The sequence below is a fragment of the Theropithecus gelada genome, chromosome 13 (genome assembly GCF_003255815.1).
Source record: "Theropithecus gelada isolate Dixy chromosome 13, Tgel_1.0, whole genome shotgun sequence".
Lineage (NCBI taxonomy): Eukaryota > Metazoa > Chordata > Mammalia > Primates > Cercopithecidae > Theropithecus > Theropithecus gelada.
Window position 1 is genome coordinate 46,594,204 of NC_037681.1, and position 16,086 is coordinate 46,610,289.

At 41.8% G+C, this 16,086-nt stretch overlaps 2 protein-coding genes across 7 annotated transcripts in view; one reads left to right on the forward strand and one right to left on the reverse strand.

Moving 5' to 3' along the window:
* The window catches only part of HADHA (hydroxyacyl-CoA dehydrogenase trifunctional multienzyme complex subunit alpha), a 57,935-nt gene extending 45,292 nt beyond the window's left edge, over positions 1 to 12,643 (reverse strand). For 2 of the 3 annotated variants that reach the window (XM_025405849.1, XM_025405847.1), the window contains exons 1-4: positions 12,448 to 12,643; positions 4,594 to 4,635; positions 4,426 to 4,496; positions 2,324 to 2,457 (exon numbers count right to left, since the gene is read on the reverse strand). In XM_025405849.1, coding sequence (XP_025261634.1) covers positions 2,324 to 2,457; positions 4,426 to 4,496; positions 4,594 to 4,635; positions 12,448 to 12,514 — 314 coding nt within the window. In that variant the 5' untranslated portion in view covers positions 12,515 to 12,643. The remainder of the gene's footprint in view (positions 1 to 2,323; positions 2,458 to 4,425; positions 4,497 to 4,593; positions 4,636 to 12,447) is intronic. The other variant, XM_025405850.1, reaches the window with a different exon arrangement.
* Positions 12,644 to 12,665: 22 nt separating this feature from the next.
* HADHB (hydroxyacyl-CoA dehydrogenase trifunctional multienzyme complex subunit beta) overlaps positions 12,666 to 16,086 on the forward strand; it is a 49,109-nt gene continuing 45,688 nt past the window's right edge. For 2 of the 4 annotated variants that reach the window (XM_025405851.1, XM_025405854.1), the window contains exon 1: positions 12,666 to 12,907. The gene's annotated coding sequence lies outside the window, so the exon portion shown is untranslated. Of the gene's footprint in view, positions 12,908 to 12,989; positions 13,344 to 16,086 lie in introns of those variants that run through there. The other 2 variants (XM_025405852.1, XM_025405853.1) reach the window with 2 other exon arrangements.

Consider the following 16,086-nt stretch of genomic DNA (forward strand, 5'->3'; position numbering starts at 1 on the left):
CAGGGGATTGGGACCCTCCGGGCAAAAAAGGGGAAACCCTGCCTAAAAAAAAAAAAAAAAAAAAAAAAAAAATTAGCCGGGCGTGGTGGTGGGCGCCGATAGTCCCAGCTACTCGGGAGGCTGAGGCAGGAGAATGGCGTGAACCCGGGAGGCGGAGGTTGCAGTGAGCTGAGATCATGCCACTGCACTCCAGCCTGGGTAATAGAGCGAGACTCCATCTCAAAAAAAAAAAAAAAAGAATGATTTTGCTTCAAATAGCACAACAGCAGCAACATCATCTCTCTATAGAGTGTTAAATTTCTGGATCCATGAGACCATCCTGGCTAACACTGTGAAACCCCGTCTCTACTAAAAATACAAAAAATTAGCCAGGCGTAGTGGCGGGTGCCTGTAGTCCCAGCTACTTGGGAGGCTGAGGCAGGAGAATGCGGTAAATCCAGGAGGCGGAGCTTGCAGTGAGCCGAGATCACACCACAGCACTCCAGCCTGGGCGACAGAGCAAGACTCCGTCTCAAAAAAAAATTTCTGGATGGAGAAAACATAAATGTGTTGTATAATTTGTTTTTACTTCTGTAATAAATCACTAAATGACAAAGCTTGGTACAAGGGAAAATCATCTTTGGTAAATTACTTCACTATCAGATTAAACATTTTACTATCAGGTAGTTAAACAGCAATAAAAATGACAGCAAAAGAAAAGCTTCCAAGTTGTTTAGAGAAATCTGAAACATTTTAACAGATCCCCTTAATGATTAAAAATGACCAGGTAGGCCAGGCATGGTGGCTCATGCCTGTAATCCCGGCACTTTGGGAGGCCAAGGCAGGTGGATCACCTGAGGTCAGGAGTTCGAGACCAGCCTGGTCAACATCGTGAAACTGAGTCTCTACTAAAAATACAAAAATTAGCTGGGCTTGGTGGTGCATTCCTGTAATCCCAGCTACTCAGGAGGCTGAGGCAAGAGAATCACTGGAACCCGGAAGGTAGAGGTTGCAGTGGGCGGAGATCGCACCACTGTACTCCAGCCTGGCCAGCAGAGGGAGACTCCATCTCAAAAATAGATAAGTAAATAAAAATGATCAGGTGCAATGATGTTCCACTCAATGTCCTTTACTTTGTTTGTTTCATTTGCTACTTTGTGAACACATTTAGGATATGGATTTTATACTTTTGACCAAGGACAACTAATATATTCTGTAATTTTGTACACTGAGAGTTGCTCAGCTAGCCTTAAAGAAGCTACAGGTATTTTCCTCTGGATATAGGTAGCTACTGCCAGGTACATCAGTGTGTCTTGTTGTTTCCCCTCTTTATGTATGTGTAAACAATTGTAAATAAGTTAATGGAAGCACGCATTCCACCATTTAGCAGAGGAAAAGAAAACACTAGCTGCATCTGTAAAGTTGCCTTTGACAATTTCAAGTCCTACACCCACTTCATTTCCCCGAAGCAGCCATCTTCATGTTTGTAGCGTCTCCTTCCAGACCAACTATGACTGTGTCCATAAATAGTATCAAGAATTACTCCATATTTGGTTTTAAAACATTTATAGAAACTATATACTGTATGAAACATTCTGCAATTTACTTTTCTTTTAACTTAACCTTACTTTTTGAGTTCTAACATCATATTGTGGATCTAGTTAATTCCTTTTACCTGTTTTGTAGTATTCTACTGTGCGAATAGTCCACATTTTACTTATCCATTTTCCTGACTGATATTTGGTTTTAAATTCTTCATTATTTTACACTATACGGACCAAACATCCTTATACACTGGTTCTTATAAACAAGGAATGAGATTTCTCTAGATCACGTGATGTGTGTGTATATATATGTGTGTGTCCGTGTGTGTGTGTATATATATGTACATATATACATATACTTTAAAAAAATTTTTTTTTAAGACAGTCTCACTTTGTCACCCAGGCTGGAGTGCAGTGGTGCGATCTTGGCTCACTGCAACCTCTGCCTCCCACATTCAAGGGATTCTTGTGCCACAGCCTCCTGAGTAGCTGAGATTACAAGAGTGTGCCACCACACCTAATTTTTGTACTTTTAGTGGAGACAGGGTTTCGGTTTCACCATGTTGGCCAGGTTGGTCTTGAGCTCTTGGCCTTATGTGATCTGCCTGCCTTGGGCTCCCAAAGTGCTGGGATTACAGGCAAGAACCACCACACCCAGCCTGATACGTACATTTTCAATTTTACAGGCCTGTGTCACTGTGCCCAGCACTTCTACCTTCTTTTAAAAGGAGAAATTATTAGGCCTAAGAAACACACTATTAACCAAGATACAAGGTGACTTCAAGTTTCCTAAAACTTACTTGATATCAGCACCTGCAATAAAGCAGCCTGGCTTTGATGAGATAAGGACGGCACTTCTGATTTGATCACTAGCCCAGATTTCATTCATAACTTCTGTGAATTCTGAATGCAGCTCTTTACTTAGTGTATTTACCTGCCAAAGGGAAATATATACAAGTAAGGGTTTAAATTTGAAGCACCGGATGTACATACAACCATCAAATGCTATTTTGATTATAATAAATATACTTATCCAGTAGAAATATACTGTTAGAAGAGAATAAGAAATACTATTCTCCCAGCAAGTCAGTAGCTTTCTATTTAGGCAACTTTGGCCCACTACAAGCACCCCTTCCTTTAAAAATAGGTCTCCTCGAAGGAGGAACTCAGGGTCATCCTCAGAGTTTGAATCATTTGTAGGCTACAAACAAATAGGTCTACAAACATTTATTGGCATGGAAAAAATATGTATAATGTTAAGAAAAATATGAAATACAAATGAGATATATAGGCCAGGCATGGTGGCTCATCCCTACAATCCCTGCACTTTGGGAGGCCAAGGCAGGCAGATCACTTGAGCTCAGGAGTTAGAGACCAGCCTGGGCAACATAATGGAACCCTGCCTCTACAGAAAATACAAAAATTAGCCGGGCCTGGCAGCACACGCCTATAGTCCCAGCTACTCAGGAGGCTTAGGTGGGAGGATCACCTGAGCCTGGGGAGGCTGAAGCTGCACTGAGCTGTGACTGTGCCACTGCACTCCAGCCTAGGAAACAGAATGAGACTCTATCTTCAAAAAAACCCGTATAGTATGATCTAAGCTTTGTAAATATTATTCATTGAAACTGAATTAAATGTGATTATCCCATGAAAGATAACCAAGAAAAAAAATGTGGTTATCTTTGGGTTTGAATTATGAATGGTTATTATTTTCTTCTTTATAATTTTTTACAGTCAAAAAATTTTCTACCATTGACATATATTACTTTTGTGTTCAGGAAAAATGTCCAACCTAAGAAAATTCTGAAAAAATATCTTAAGCTTGAATCATTGGTTAGTGGATGCTAAAATTTACTCTAATAAAGGGGAATGGCTCTTACTTTCCTTAATTTGTGATAGTTGTCAACTGCTTCCATCTAGGTCTTATTACATCTAAGCCTCTGGCTACAAGTTTGTTATTGTTTTTTACAGAGACAAGGTCTTGCTCTGTCGCCCAGGCTGGAGTGCAGTGGTGTAATCATAGCTCCCTGTAACCTTGAATTCCTAGGCGTAAGTGATCTTTCCGCCTCAGCCTCCAGAGTAGCTCACGCTACAGGTGAACATCACCATACCCAACTATTTTTCACTTTTTATAGAGACAAGGTCTTGCTATGTTGCCCAGGGTAGTCTCAAACTCCTGGGCTGAAGTGATCCTTCTGCCTCGGCCATCCAGTGTCGGGACTGTAGGTGTGAACCACAGAGCCCGGCCTGGCTACAAGATTTTTAAAGTAAGAATACACCAAATTTAGATGGGGGAAAAGCATGGACTCTCACAATAGAGCTCTTCTTGGCAAAAGAATGGATTACTGTTACACACTTTGTTAAAGCTGCCAAAAACAAATGAAGTTTCAATTTGAACAGAATTTGCTTTCCAATATGTGAATTGCACTGAGTCATTCAGATCCCTCAGGAAGCTTAAGAGTCAAGCATCTACATTTCACCCAGCCAACTTACTATGAATAGTGACTTATGTCAGGCAGGTAATGAAGAAAATGGATTAACAACCTCATAATTAAGACGGGTAGGCAAATTTTGAGTCTTATAAACAAAGCTTGTACTCTGGTTCTTCTCTAATAAGTCACCTCCTCATTCTACACTATAACCAGAAGGCTAGTCTTGCTAATCCTTGATGTTAATCTGGCACCTAAGGTCAACAAGAGGAATTCTGATGCAAGAACCTCTGCTTTAGAAAACTGGCTTCCTTGGCAATCTGTCAAAGTTTAACATAACTATCGAAACTGTAAATTCATGTAAGATTACTGCCAGATTGGTAGATTTGGGGAAATATGGGATACAGCTTTTCCATTCAGGACTAGATTCATAATGTGGTTAGTAGAAAAAAACTGCAAATTAAATGAGATACCTTTGAATTGGGAGAGTTAATTCGAACAACTGCCACATCCCCTTTGACTCCATAGTTAATATGGGTTCTGGCTAAAAAGAAAAGAAAAATTTATTTGTAAACATATTTATTGCAACATAAACCCAAAAAGCAACGTAAGCATATATATTAAAAAGAAATTAAACTTACTTAGCAAAGCAGAAGATCCTGTAAAATTGCGGCATATATAACCTATAAGAAAAGATATTTCAAAATTAGTTTGCAAAACAATTTCTGTAGTACCTTTTATATATAACAAAGCTGTAATTTACAATAACAACAACAACCCCAAATCTGTACAATGTATTCTAGGCCATATGACTACTGTCATATATTTTTTCCATTTCAATTGTTAGGTCAGATGATTATTCAGATACTAAAAGAGGAAGATTGGCCCCCATAAAGGGATCTACATCCCCAGAACCTGTGAATATGTTAGGTTACATGGCAAAGGGGGATTAAGGTTGCTAATCAGTTGGCCTTAATAAAGAAAGTTTATCATAGATTATCCAGGTGAGCCCAGTGTAATCACAAAAGGGAAGAGGGAAGCAAAGAGAACCAAAGAGATAGCAATGTAAGAATGACTTGGCCGCATGCTGAAGCAGGTAACAAGTCAAATAATTCAGGCAGCTTCTGGAAGCTGCAAAAAGTAAGGTAACGGATTTCCCCCTAAAGCATCTGGAATGAACATAGCCCTGCCATTACCTTTGATTTTACCCAAGTGAAACCCATTTCAGACTTCTGACCTTCATAACTGTAATATACTTTTATCATTTCAGACTCTAACTCTGTGGTAATTTGTTACAGCAGCAATAGGAAACTAATACACTAAGCAATAAGTAACCTACAAAGCAATCCATGTCAGCTCCTAATGTATTCCAAATATATCCCAACTATGTTTTCCAGGCACATCCCCTTTCAATTTTTTGGAGAGATGGACTTTGCAGCGTTATCAAAAGTAAAATCAAATAGCAACGGTAGCTACCATAAATGAAACACTTCATGTCACACTTTGCTATTTTAAGTATTTCTAATTGAAAAGGTCTACACTGGATGCTACAAGAATAATCTTACTCCTTGGATAACAAAGACCAACTACTGTCTTTCCTAATCACTTCAGTAGTTTAGGCTCTCCAGCATGATGATGAGATGATGATGATGATACGACCTTTTGAGCACAAACCACTACAAGAGAAACTCCAGTGGAAGTTCTTTCAATATGGACTCTAGATAGAAGGTAAGGAACATTGGGGAATTCTAGGCAAACACTCTAACTTTGTTTTGGACATGACTCTACCTCTATTTCACCATTAAAGGCTTGCCTCGGTCCTGCTCTCATCCAAACATCTTGCTTTAGGTGATAACCAAGCTGTCATGGAGGCAGCCCAGGGTCAACATCCCTTAATTACAACTTCCAATCTTCTTCAAAACACCCTTTTTCTTCCCTTGTCTTTCAGTCATGGTTCACCTCAAACATTTCTCCTATGCACCTCTTTAACTCCTTATTCCTTCTCCCTGCCCACATCTTCCAAATCTTGCCCAGTTATCTTAGGAAAAAGTTTTCTCTTTCTTTGGTCCTAAAAACAAAAACAAACTACCCCTTAACAGATTAGCAGCAATACACATGGAAACACTTGCATTCAGGAAAAGGCTTAAGTCTTACAGTAATATCTAAAAAAGAACTAGTGCTTTAACAATATCCAAAGGTTCCTTCATGCATCTCCTCTAATTACACTAGCTTTTCCCAGGTATTAGTCATTTAATTCTTAATTATTCATACTAAAACTTTTTTGTTTTTGGTTTTCATAAAAATATACAGCATTTGTGCTACATTAGTGACTATATGGCTTTGGAATCCACAAATAAAATTTAGGAGTGTGGGGAGTGCCTGCCTGATTTAGAAGTGCTATAAAAAAAAAGTTAAAATTCTTGGCTGGGCGTGGTGGCTCATGCCTGTAATCCCAGCACTTTGGGAGACCAAGGCGGGTGGATCACCTGAGGTCAGGAGTTCAAGACTAGCCTGGCCAACACGGTGAAACCCCGTCTCTACCAAAAATACAAAAATTAGCTGGGTGTGGTGATGCACGCCTGTAATCCCAGCTACTCAGGAAGCTAAGATGGGAGGATGGCTTGAACTCGTGAGGCAGAGGTTGCAGTGAGCCTAGATCGCACCACTGCACTCCAGCTTCAGAGAGAGAGCGAGACTTCATTTCAAAAACACAAAAAGAAAAAAAAAGTTAAAATTCTTGGCCAGGCGCGGTGGCTCACGCTTATAATCCTAGCACTTTGGGAGACCAAGGTGATGGATCACCTGAGGTCAGAAGTTCGAGACCAGCCTGACCAGCATGGTGAAACCCTCTCTCTACTAAAAATACAAAAATTAGCTGGGCATGATGGCACATGCTTGTAATCCTAGCTACTCAGGAGGCTGAGGCAGGAGAACTGCTTGAACCCAGGAGGTGGAGGTTGCAGGGAGCTGAGGTTGTGCCACTGTACTCCAGCCTGGGCAAAAGAGCAAGACTCCATCTCAAAGGAAAACAAAAAAAAATTAAAATTCTTGGCAATCTCTTGGTGGCTCTATCTTTTCATCAGTTTGTGATCACTTGCCTTTCTCTGTACCTATTCTCTCATTCTCCAAATCCTTTTCCTTCATCTGGTTCAGACTTTGGGAGACGTCAAACAAGAGTCCAAGACTTTGCCCTACCTGTAATGATAATTCAGGGCAATGAACAGTAAAATCAGACCATTTTGGTCATTTTATATCCTAGTGGATATTCTAAATAAAATTTTAAATATCATTTCTACCAAAAACACATTCTACATGACTTAGAAACAAACCTTAGAACTATACCTATTTCCAAGTTGAGGATGGCCTGCCTACTCAAGAGGCAGGGACCAACTACTTATGGCTAAAGTAGAGCCCAAAAGACTACACAAGAATATATCCAACTGAACTGGGATTCCCTCAGCAGTATTGAGAAGTGATTCTAGAAATATGCTGGGCATTAGAATCAACGGAGAGGTCCAGATATACTCAAAATTCCTAGGTCCCAGTCTAGGACCAACATAATCAGACTTTTAGGAAGTTGGGCCTCAGAATCTGTATTTTTAAAAAGGTGACGCTGAAGTATACAGCAAACAAATGGGCACATGGGAACTACTGACAGGAGAACCCAGTGAAGGTGGAGTGGAATAGGGGAGGACCATCAATAGGTACCCAAGGCTTTTGCTGCCTCCGTGTTTTCTCTTTATCCCCCAGTTCCTTATAGAAAGGGAAGAGAAGGCACAAAAAATAGCAGCTTTATACTGGTTGGAAAGGCAAGGTGACAGAAAGAAGAAAAGAAAAGAAAAGAAAAGAAAAGAAAAGAAAAGAAAAGAAAAGAAAAGAAAAGAAAAGAGAAAAGAAAAGAAAGAAAACTGTGGTTAGCACCAGAAGCAGAATGGGGTGATTTCAGGTTCTGCCTGCATTTCTTCTTTAAGCAATTCAAGCCAGCCAGCCCTCTTAGTGCAAAGGCAAAGGACTCGTGTTCAACCATCAGGTTTATTTACTAGCTGTGTGGCCACGACAAGTCTCTTACAAGTGAACTTCAGTGTTTTACGATAGGAGAAGCCAGCCATCTCCTCAATCTCCAGTGCCTCTACTTGACTAATAGTATGTTTCCTGCTTTGCTTTTCCATCATTTGAAATCTGTGTCATCTATATTTACCACGCTTCCTTCTTTATATTTGCATCATGACTCCAATCTTTTCCACAAAACCTCATCTTCGGATTCTGTCTACAGTGATCTTCGCTTTCCTTGCCTGCATTTTTATTTTATTATTTACTGTTTTGTCCTCTAACTGCTGCATTGTAGCAGGTGTTTTGCCAACCACATTGTAATCTCTTCCAGCATAATCTGTTATTCATTCAATAAAAAATATATATTGTGACCTCCATGTGCCATTCATTGTTCTAGGCACTTGGAGTTCAGCAAGGCACTCACGGTGAACAAAAAAGACAAAAATCTATGTCTTAGTGGAACTTACATTCCAGGTCAGCAGGGGATATGATATGTGGGAAGAATCAGTTCCTACTCAGTGAAGATAAAAGTGAAAATAGGACTGGCATAGAAAAAGGTTTCCTGCAAAGTAGAAATTCCAGTGGGAAGGGAGGCAGGGAATAGGTAATTCTAGCAAAACAGGGTAAAGTGGATTAGAGTGGGAATGAACTGATTGGGAATGCAGGTTGGGAGGGAAAAACCGAGAAACACAAATATGTTAGAAAATAAGCACCTAAGCAAAAAAAGGAAATAGAGTGAGCATGGGTTGCAATGTTTCAAAAAAATTTCTTTTTTCTTTGAGATGAGGTCTCCCTACGTTGCCCAGGTTGGTCTTGAATTCCTGGGCTCGAGTAATCTTCCAGAGTAGCTGGGACTACAAGCATGTGCCATGTGCCCCACTGGGTTGCAGTTTTAAAGAGCAAATATTTGAGACGACAGGTTACTGGTCATTAGCCAACAGTTTAAACCATTTTAACTCCTATCTACTAATCTACCTATGCTGCCCACACACTCATACACAAAACCTCTCCAAGATCAAGACAAAAAACAAACAGAAAACCAGTACATACACAAACATACTTAGAAAAAATTCCAAGCCAGAGTCAACTAAATCAAGTCAGATTACAAGGTAGATTTGCTTTTGGAATCTAGCCTTACTTACTACCTAATTGCAGAGCTTACCCTATGGCAGCGGAGTGAACTTTAGCCTACATCTACTGTGCCAGCAAAGTACACAGAAACCTTTGCCCCACTTTTTAATCATCTCTGTAATGTAACTCAAGAATACCTACAAAACCTCGTAAGACTACAGTCAGCGGAGAGAGCTGGATTATGCTAATACAAATTTCAAATATGAAAACATTACTTTGGTTGTAACAATCAACAGCTTTTCTCAAGATTCAACGCTGGAAGAAGGGATGAGATTTAAGGAAGTGAGAATCAAATTTAAAAATACACGATCTACAGCTGGGCGGGGTGGCTCACGCTTGTAATTCCAGCACTCTGGGAGGCTGAGGTGGGTGGATCACCTGAGGTCGGGAGTTAGAGACCAGCCTGGCCAACATAGAGAAGCCCTGTCTCTACTAAACACACACACACACACACACAAACACACACAAAGTCAGCTGGGCATGGTGGCAGGCACCTGTAACCCCAACTTCTCTGGAGGCTGAGACATGAGAATCACTTGAACCCAGGAGGCGGAGGTTGCAGAGAGCCGAGTTCGCACCATTGCACTCCAGGCTGGGTGACACAGTGAGACTCGGTCTCAAAAAAAAAAAATAAATAAATAAATAAAAACCCCACCATCTATTAAGGTATTTGCCTCTAAATTCATCTCCTGTGAAATTATTTTACTACTTACATAATTAGGAATTTAGATCTAGGATAAGAGTGGGAATTAAGACAACATTTTGGTCAAGAAGTGATTTTCATTTGATATTCACATTCAGAATTATAGCACTTGTAGAGAAAGTATGCTTTAAAATTTCAAGAATTACAAGTCTCCTTCAAGAGAATTTTTTTTTTTTTGAGAGATATGGTCTTACTCTGTCTCCCAGGCATGATCTTGGCTCACTACAACTTCCACCTCCCAGGTTCAAGCGATTCTCCCACCTCAGCTTCCTGAGTAGCTGGGATTACAGGCGCGCGCCAACACGCCTGGCCAATTTTGGTATTTTTTGGTAGAGATGGGGTTTCACCATGTGGGCCAGGCTGGTCTCGATCTCCTGACCTCAAGTGATCTGCCTGCCTTAGCCTCCCAATATACTGGGATTATAGGCATGAGCCACCCGCCTGGCCCCATTTCAAGAGAATTTTATCATCCACCAGCAAACGTCATAATCTCATTAAATGTTTGGCAAAGCCTTGCACAAACTTTTAGTGTGAAGGATCTATTGAGTCTAAATAGTAATATAAGGATGCAGGTCATTTTAAATTCACTTTCCAGACTTTTTTCAAAATTTATAAACTGCTATTAATGGACCAGTAACTACAATGAGTGACACTTTCTTACTGGTGAAAACACAATGCAAAATATATATTTATGTGTCCATATATTTCTATACAGAAAAACAGAAAAATTAGGTTGTAATAAAAAAACAGCTTTTTATTACACATACAAGATGTAAAAATTACTTTTAAAAATTCTCAGACATATACAACCGTATTTCTTCCAGGCTGTAGTTAATAATATTTACTGAGTGCTTACTCCATGAAAAACTGCCTGATATCTAAAATAACTCCTTTCCATCGCACAAGGTGGTATTATTCCCCATTTTACAAATGAGAAAACACACACAGAAATTAATTGCCCAAGGTAACCAGAGGGTAAAAGGCAGAGCTAGGTCCAAACCCAGAAGTCAGACTCCAAACAACAGGCGCCCGCCACCTCGCCCAGCTAATTTTTTGTATTTTTAGTAGAGACGGGGTTTCACCGTGTTGGCCAGGATGGTCTGGATCTCCTGACCTGATGATTTGCCCGCCTCAGCCTCCCAGGGATTACAGGTGTGAGCCACCGCACCCGGCCCAAACAATGTGTTTAATTGCTCTGTCATGCTACTTCTCATGCAAAGGAAATCCATCGTCTCAATCATTCATTTTGCAGATGAGGAAAATAAAGCCTACATTTAGTTTAAGACATTTGTCCAAAGTCACACAGCTAGTTAGTGACTAGAATCACGTGCCCTGGCTACCACTTCCAAGTGACATCAGCTGCCAATCCATAAGAAATACCTTCAAACCAATACAGGGGTAAGATAAAAATTATACATGTGACTTTTCAAAAGTGTTGTGAAAATAGGGGAAAAAACCACCAAACCTGTAAGGAAATATAACCGAAGGCTAACTGTAGGTAAGCATATGAGTAGTAAGACAATGGGTGATCTTTTTTTTTCATCCCTTTCCTCAATCCTTTCAGCATTTCAAAGTTCTATAATGTGCTTATGTTATAATTGGCAAACATATGCGACAGTTTTGTGGAGACTAAAAACAGCAGTTGAAAAAAGGGAGCAGAAAAATAATCCCCTTACAGTAAAGAGATTTCAGCTACATGGCTAAAAAAAGCATACTACTTCAGAGGTTCCGGAGGAGGAGAGGTAATTCATTTTACAAATTAAATTAAAAGTTAAAATTTCTAATTAAGTAAATTATTAAACACAACATGCAATAAAATGTCGTTCACATTTGACTTTACAGATGTGGGATGGAAGGAAAATGCAAGGTTTCCTACAACCACCTACTTTAGCCCTTTCACTGCCAGTTTGAAAAGGAAAAACACTAGCTAACAGAGGTTGACTGGGAATCATCAGATTAGAAATCGTTCTCAAAACCATCTAACATTTTATTCCTTAAGGTAGAGGTACTAGTGTATTTTTAAAGTGTGTCTTCCAGTAAGTTGCAGAACCTCCCGTTGAAATTCAAAATACTATACGTTCACACTGGCATTACTGAAACTGCAGGAGTTGAGCTCCCTACTTGAATGGGGTAGCAAGCACAAAAATGGTTTTGAGGGAACCGAGCAGGGAGGGGCAGTGATCTGCAAGGCTGATTAATCCCATCCAAGGTTTTAAGATAGCTCTTGTCGCGGGGCAAGGTGCTGTGGAGCCACAAAGATGCGACAGAATGGATCCCGATTCTTCTGGAACTCCGGATCAAGAAAATATGAGGGGCGTGAGCCCAGAAGTGCGACGCAGGAGACCCGCGGAAAGGTGACAGAACGAGTGGCACCAGACTCAGAAAGTTTGGGAGTTAGGGAGCCTGAAATCGCAGCAGGAGTCGTGAGAGGGTAAGTGACAGTCCCTTCACAAGGTCACAGGAAACGGGGTCCCAGGGCAGTATTCCCCACAGAGGGCTGGGTCTCTGGGCTGGGGCAGGCGACAGCGAAAGGGAGACGCGGCTCCGGGGCCAACCCAGTTCCCGCAGGAGTTCTGCCCTGAGGTCTGGGATGCCCTCGGACAGGCCTCACCTCGGGAGCGGAGGATCCTGAAGGCAGAGAAGCGGCTGAGGATGCCAATTGCCCGGCAGGCCACCATGTTGAGTTGAAGAGGACAGCAGTAAGAGCGCTTCTAACGGGTGCGGCCAAGCGGAGGACTTTTCCTCCCGTAGCCTGGCGGCCAGGCGCCTGGCGCACTGCCTGACTAAAACCCAGACGCCGAGTGGCCTCCGGCCCCTTAGCCCTGCCCCTCGCTCCTGGCTAACGGGGCCGAAAGGTCCCTTTCTTCGGGGAAGGACGGGGGCCCGGAGAGGAGGGGTGGAGTGCCAGGTTTTCCAGTCAGGCGGCCGGAGGGCAGCCCGCAAGAAAGGCCGTGCCCGCCCGCGGGGTGAGGGGTCCTTTCGGGGCAGGACCCGCCCCTTGGTCCGGCAGAGCTTTGGCACTAGGGCCTGGACCTTTCTCTGAGTAGGAGTTCGAGCGGACGTCAGCCAAGGCGAGACAGCGAGCCCTCAGCTCTCTGCCCGGGCTTTCCCAAAGGCGAGATCCCACTTCCTTCCCTGCAAGTGTCGCCGGTGTCCCCGGCCCCGTCCCCTTCCTGGGAGAGTCGGAGTTGAGGGAGCGGAAGGAAAATCCTCCTCGGACAAGGTCGGCAGTGCTAGCTGCAGTTAGGACAGTGACTTGGACTAGCGTTCCAACTGAAGCTCGGGACAGTGGTGTCACCTGCGCCCTAATTTATCATCGCAAGTTAGCGAAGTCTGGGTGTGTAGGGGTGTGTGTGGATGTGTGTGGGCGTCGGCCTTAACGTAACCCTGGTCTGCCTGGGAGTGTGTGTTGTTTCGCCTGCTTCCCCTGTACCCATGTCGGCGCCTATAGAGATTGTGGACCGCACCATGGGTTTGCCCGGTTTCTGCTATAAAGGATAAGACTAGGTCAGGTGACCTTTCGGTGCTTGAGTGTGGGAGGAACGGAGACAATCCTCCATCCCGCTCGGTTATCCAGGTAATCTTGTGCTCTCGGGGGTTTTCCGATGGATGACTATCTATCTGGTCGTTCACACCTCAACTCACTTCAGCGGTGAAGAAACTGCCTACGAATCAGAGGGAGTGGTTATACCCATGGCCACATGTGGTAGAAATAAGACTGGAGCCTAAGTCTAGTAAGTCCTAGTGAAGAGTTCTTCACTGCATGGTAGCTGTTTTTGTGCTGGAAAGAGGGGCTGGAGTCCTGCAATAAAGTGATTGGTTTCAAAAGGAAGTCACATTGAGAGCCTGGTGTGCTCTGGTCACCTTCATACCTTTTTGTTTAATCCTCACATTCCCCGAATTATTATCATTTGCATTTTCTAGATGAAGTTTGGGAAGCTCAGATTATATACATTTTCTAGTCTATGACAGAGCTAGCATTCAGACGTAAGTCTGAGTCTCACTGCTCACCAGACTGACAGCTCTGCAAGACAGGAAACAAGGGGCATCGAAGGTAAGACTGAAATGAGGAGTACAGAAACAAAGTAGAGACGTTTCTGTTTAAAGCTCAAGTTACATAGTGAGTGCTCATCACTGGGAGCACTTTAAGCAGAAACTGGACGACCTGACCACTTGTGAATAAATTACAAAAAGGATTCTTGATCATCTTACAGCGTATTTACAGTTCAGAGCCTGCCTCCTGCCCATGTAATGCTTTCTTCGACACCTAACTGCGTGTAGCACTAGTTATTTAGGTTGGAAGTGGTAAATTTTGTTGTTGTTGTTAAAGGTCCAGACTAAATAGTTCAGGATTTGCAGGATCACTTTGGTCTCTGTTATATATATATTTTTGTTTTGTTTTGTTTACAACTTTTTTTTTTTTTTTTTTTTTTGAGACAGTTTCGCTCTTGTTGCCCAGGCTGGAGTGCAATGGTGCGATCTTGGCTCACTGCAGCCTCCTCCTGGGTTCAAGTGATTCTTCTGCCTCAGCCTCCCGAGTAGCTGGGATTACAAGCGCACACCACCACGCCAGGCTAATTTTTTGTATTTTTAGTAGTGATGGGATTTCACCATGTTAGCCAGGCTGGTCCTGAACCCCTGATCTCAGGTAATCCGCCCACCTCGGCCTCCCAAAGTGCTGGGATTACAAGTGTGAGCCACCATGCCCGGCCTTACAACTCTTTAAAAATGTGAAAAACTGTTTTTAGCTAGAGGCCCATGTGTTGTAGTTTGCCAGTCCCTGATATGGATCACTCATTTGGCTCCATTTTTTTGCTCCCTGTGCTCTCTCTACAAGACTAAGCTCCATCAGGGCAGAAATGTTATAATGTTTCTTTGATCCCTAAGCACTTTAGTCCAATGGTTTATATAGAGGGAAGCAGTACATTTGTATCACCACCCCTACTGGTAATAGTGAACACAGGTATACCCCTAAGTGTGTATCAAGCACTGTTTTAAGTGCTGCATGCACGTGTGTGTTGTGTGTGTGCGTGCGCGCGCCTGTCCTATGTGGTTAAGTAACTGGCTTAAAGTCATGCAGCTAGGGTGAATCAGGATTTGGACATAGTCTGGCTTTAGTCAGTTCTCTTAAACATTACATTGTGTTTTAAAGTTGTGATGATGAGGTGTTAGAGCCACCCCATCTTGCTTTCTCTTTCATTACTTGCCTAGACCCTTCTTCCTTTCCCTTGCTCCTAGGTGCCTGCAGCTTCGTGTATCTTTCCATAGTTCCACACCCTACTGAGGCCTGCCATACCCAACCCCATCCTACCCTATGCTACTCTGGAGTTTCCATGCTTTGAATATTCCTGTCAAAATTTCTGTTTTCTGAAGCTTAGCAAATAACAGGTCAACTCTGCCGTAGGATAATTTGCTTAGTCCCTCTTACTTTTGAAATCTATTTTTTATTAATTATTGAAGGAATACATATTCCATGTAATTTTTTATTCAGAAACTACAGAAAAGTCTAAAGCAAATAAAGACATCTGTAATTCCACCACCCAGAGATAACTACTTTTAGCATTTTGATGTGTATTTTTCTGGACTTTTTTTTATGCATTTGTATATTTGTATATATTTATATAAGATATTGATGTACAGTCGGCCCTTGGTATCTGTGAGTTCCACATTCTCCGATTCAACCAATGTCTGAGTGAAAATGTAGTTAGGCCTACAGTGGTTTCATCTGTCCTGAACATGTACAGACTTTTTTCCTCATCATTATTCCCTAAACAATACAGCGTAACAACTGTTTACATAGATTTACATTGCATTAGGTATTATAAGTAGTCGAGAGATGATTTAGAGTATGCATGAGGATGTGCATAGGTTCTTTGTAAATAAATACTATACCATTTTATGTAAAGGACTTGAGCATCCTTGAGGTTTGGTATCTGGGGGGGATTCTGGAACCAATCCCCCATGGATACTGAGGGACAACAGTGTATATAGATTTTAAATAAAACTAGAATTGTATGTAAGTAAAATGCTTATTTTAAAAACTTAAAGAGAACAGAAGAATATTAAATAAAAGCTTTTCTTTATCCTTTCCATATCTAGACTCACAGCTTTATGGACTTTTCTCTTTCTGTTACAAAATGGGTGTTGTAGCGGAATTTACTTACCCATTTCCCTATTTTCCGGTTATTCTAATCTATTATTCTAATACACATTGTTCTGTAGCTTGTTTTTTCGTTTAATATATATTATG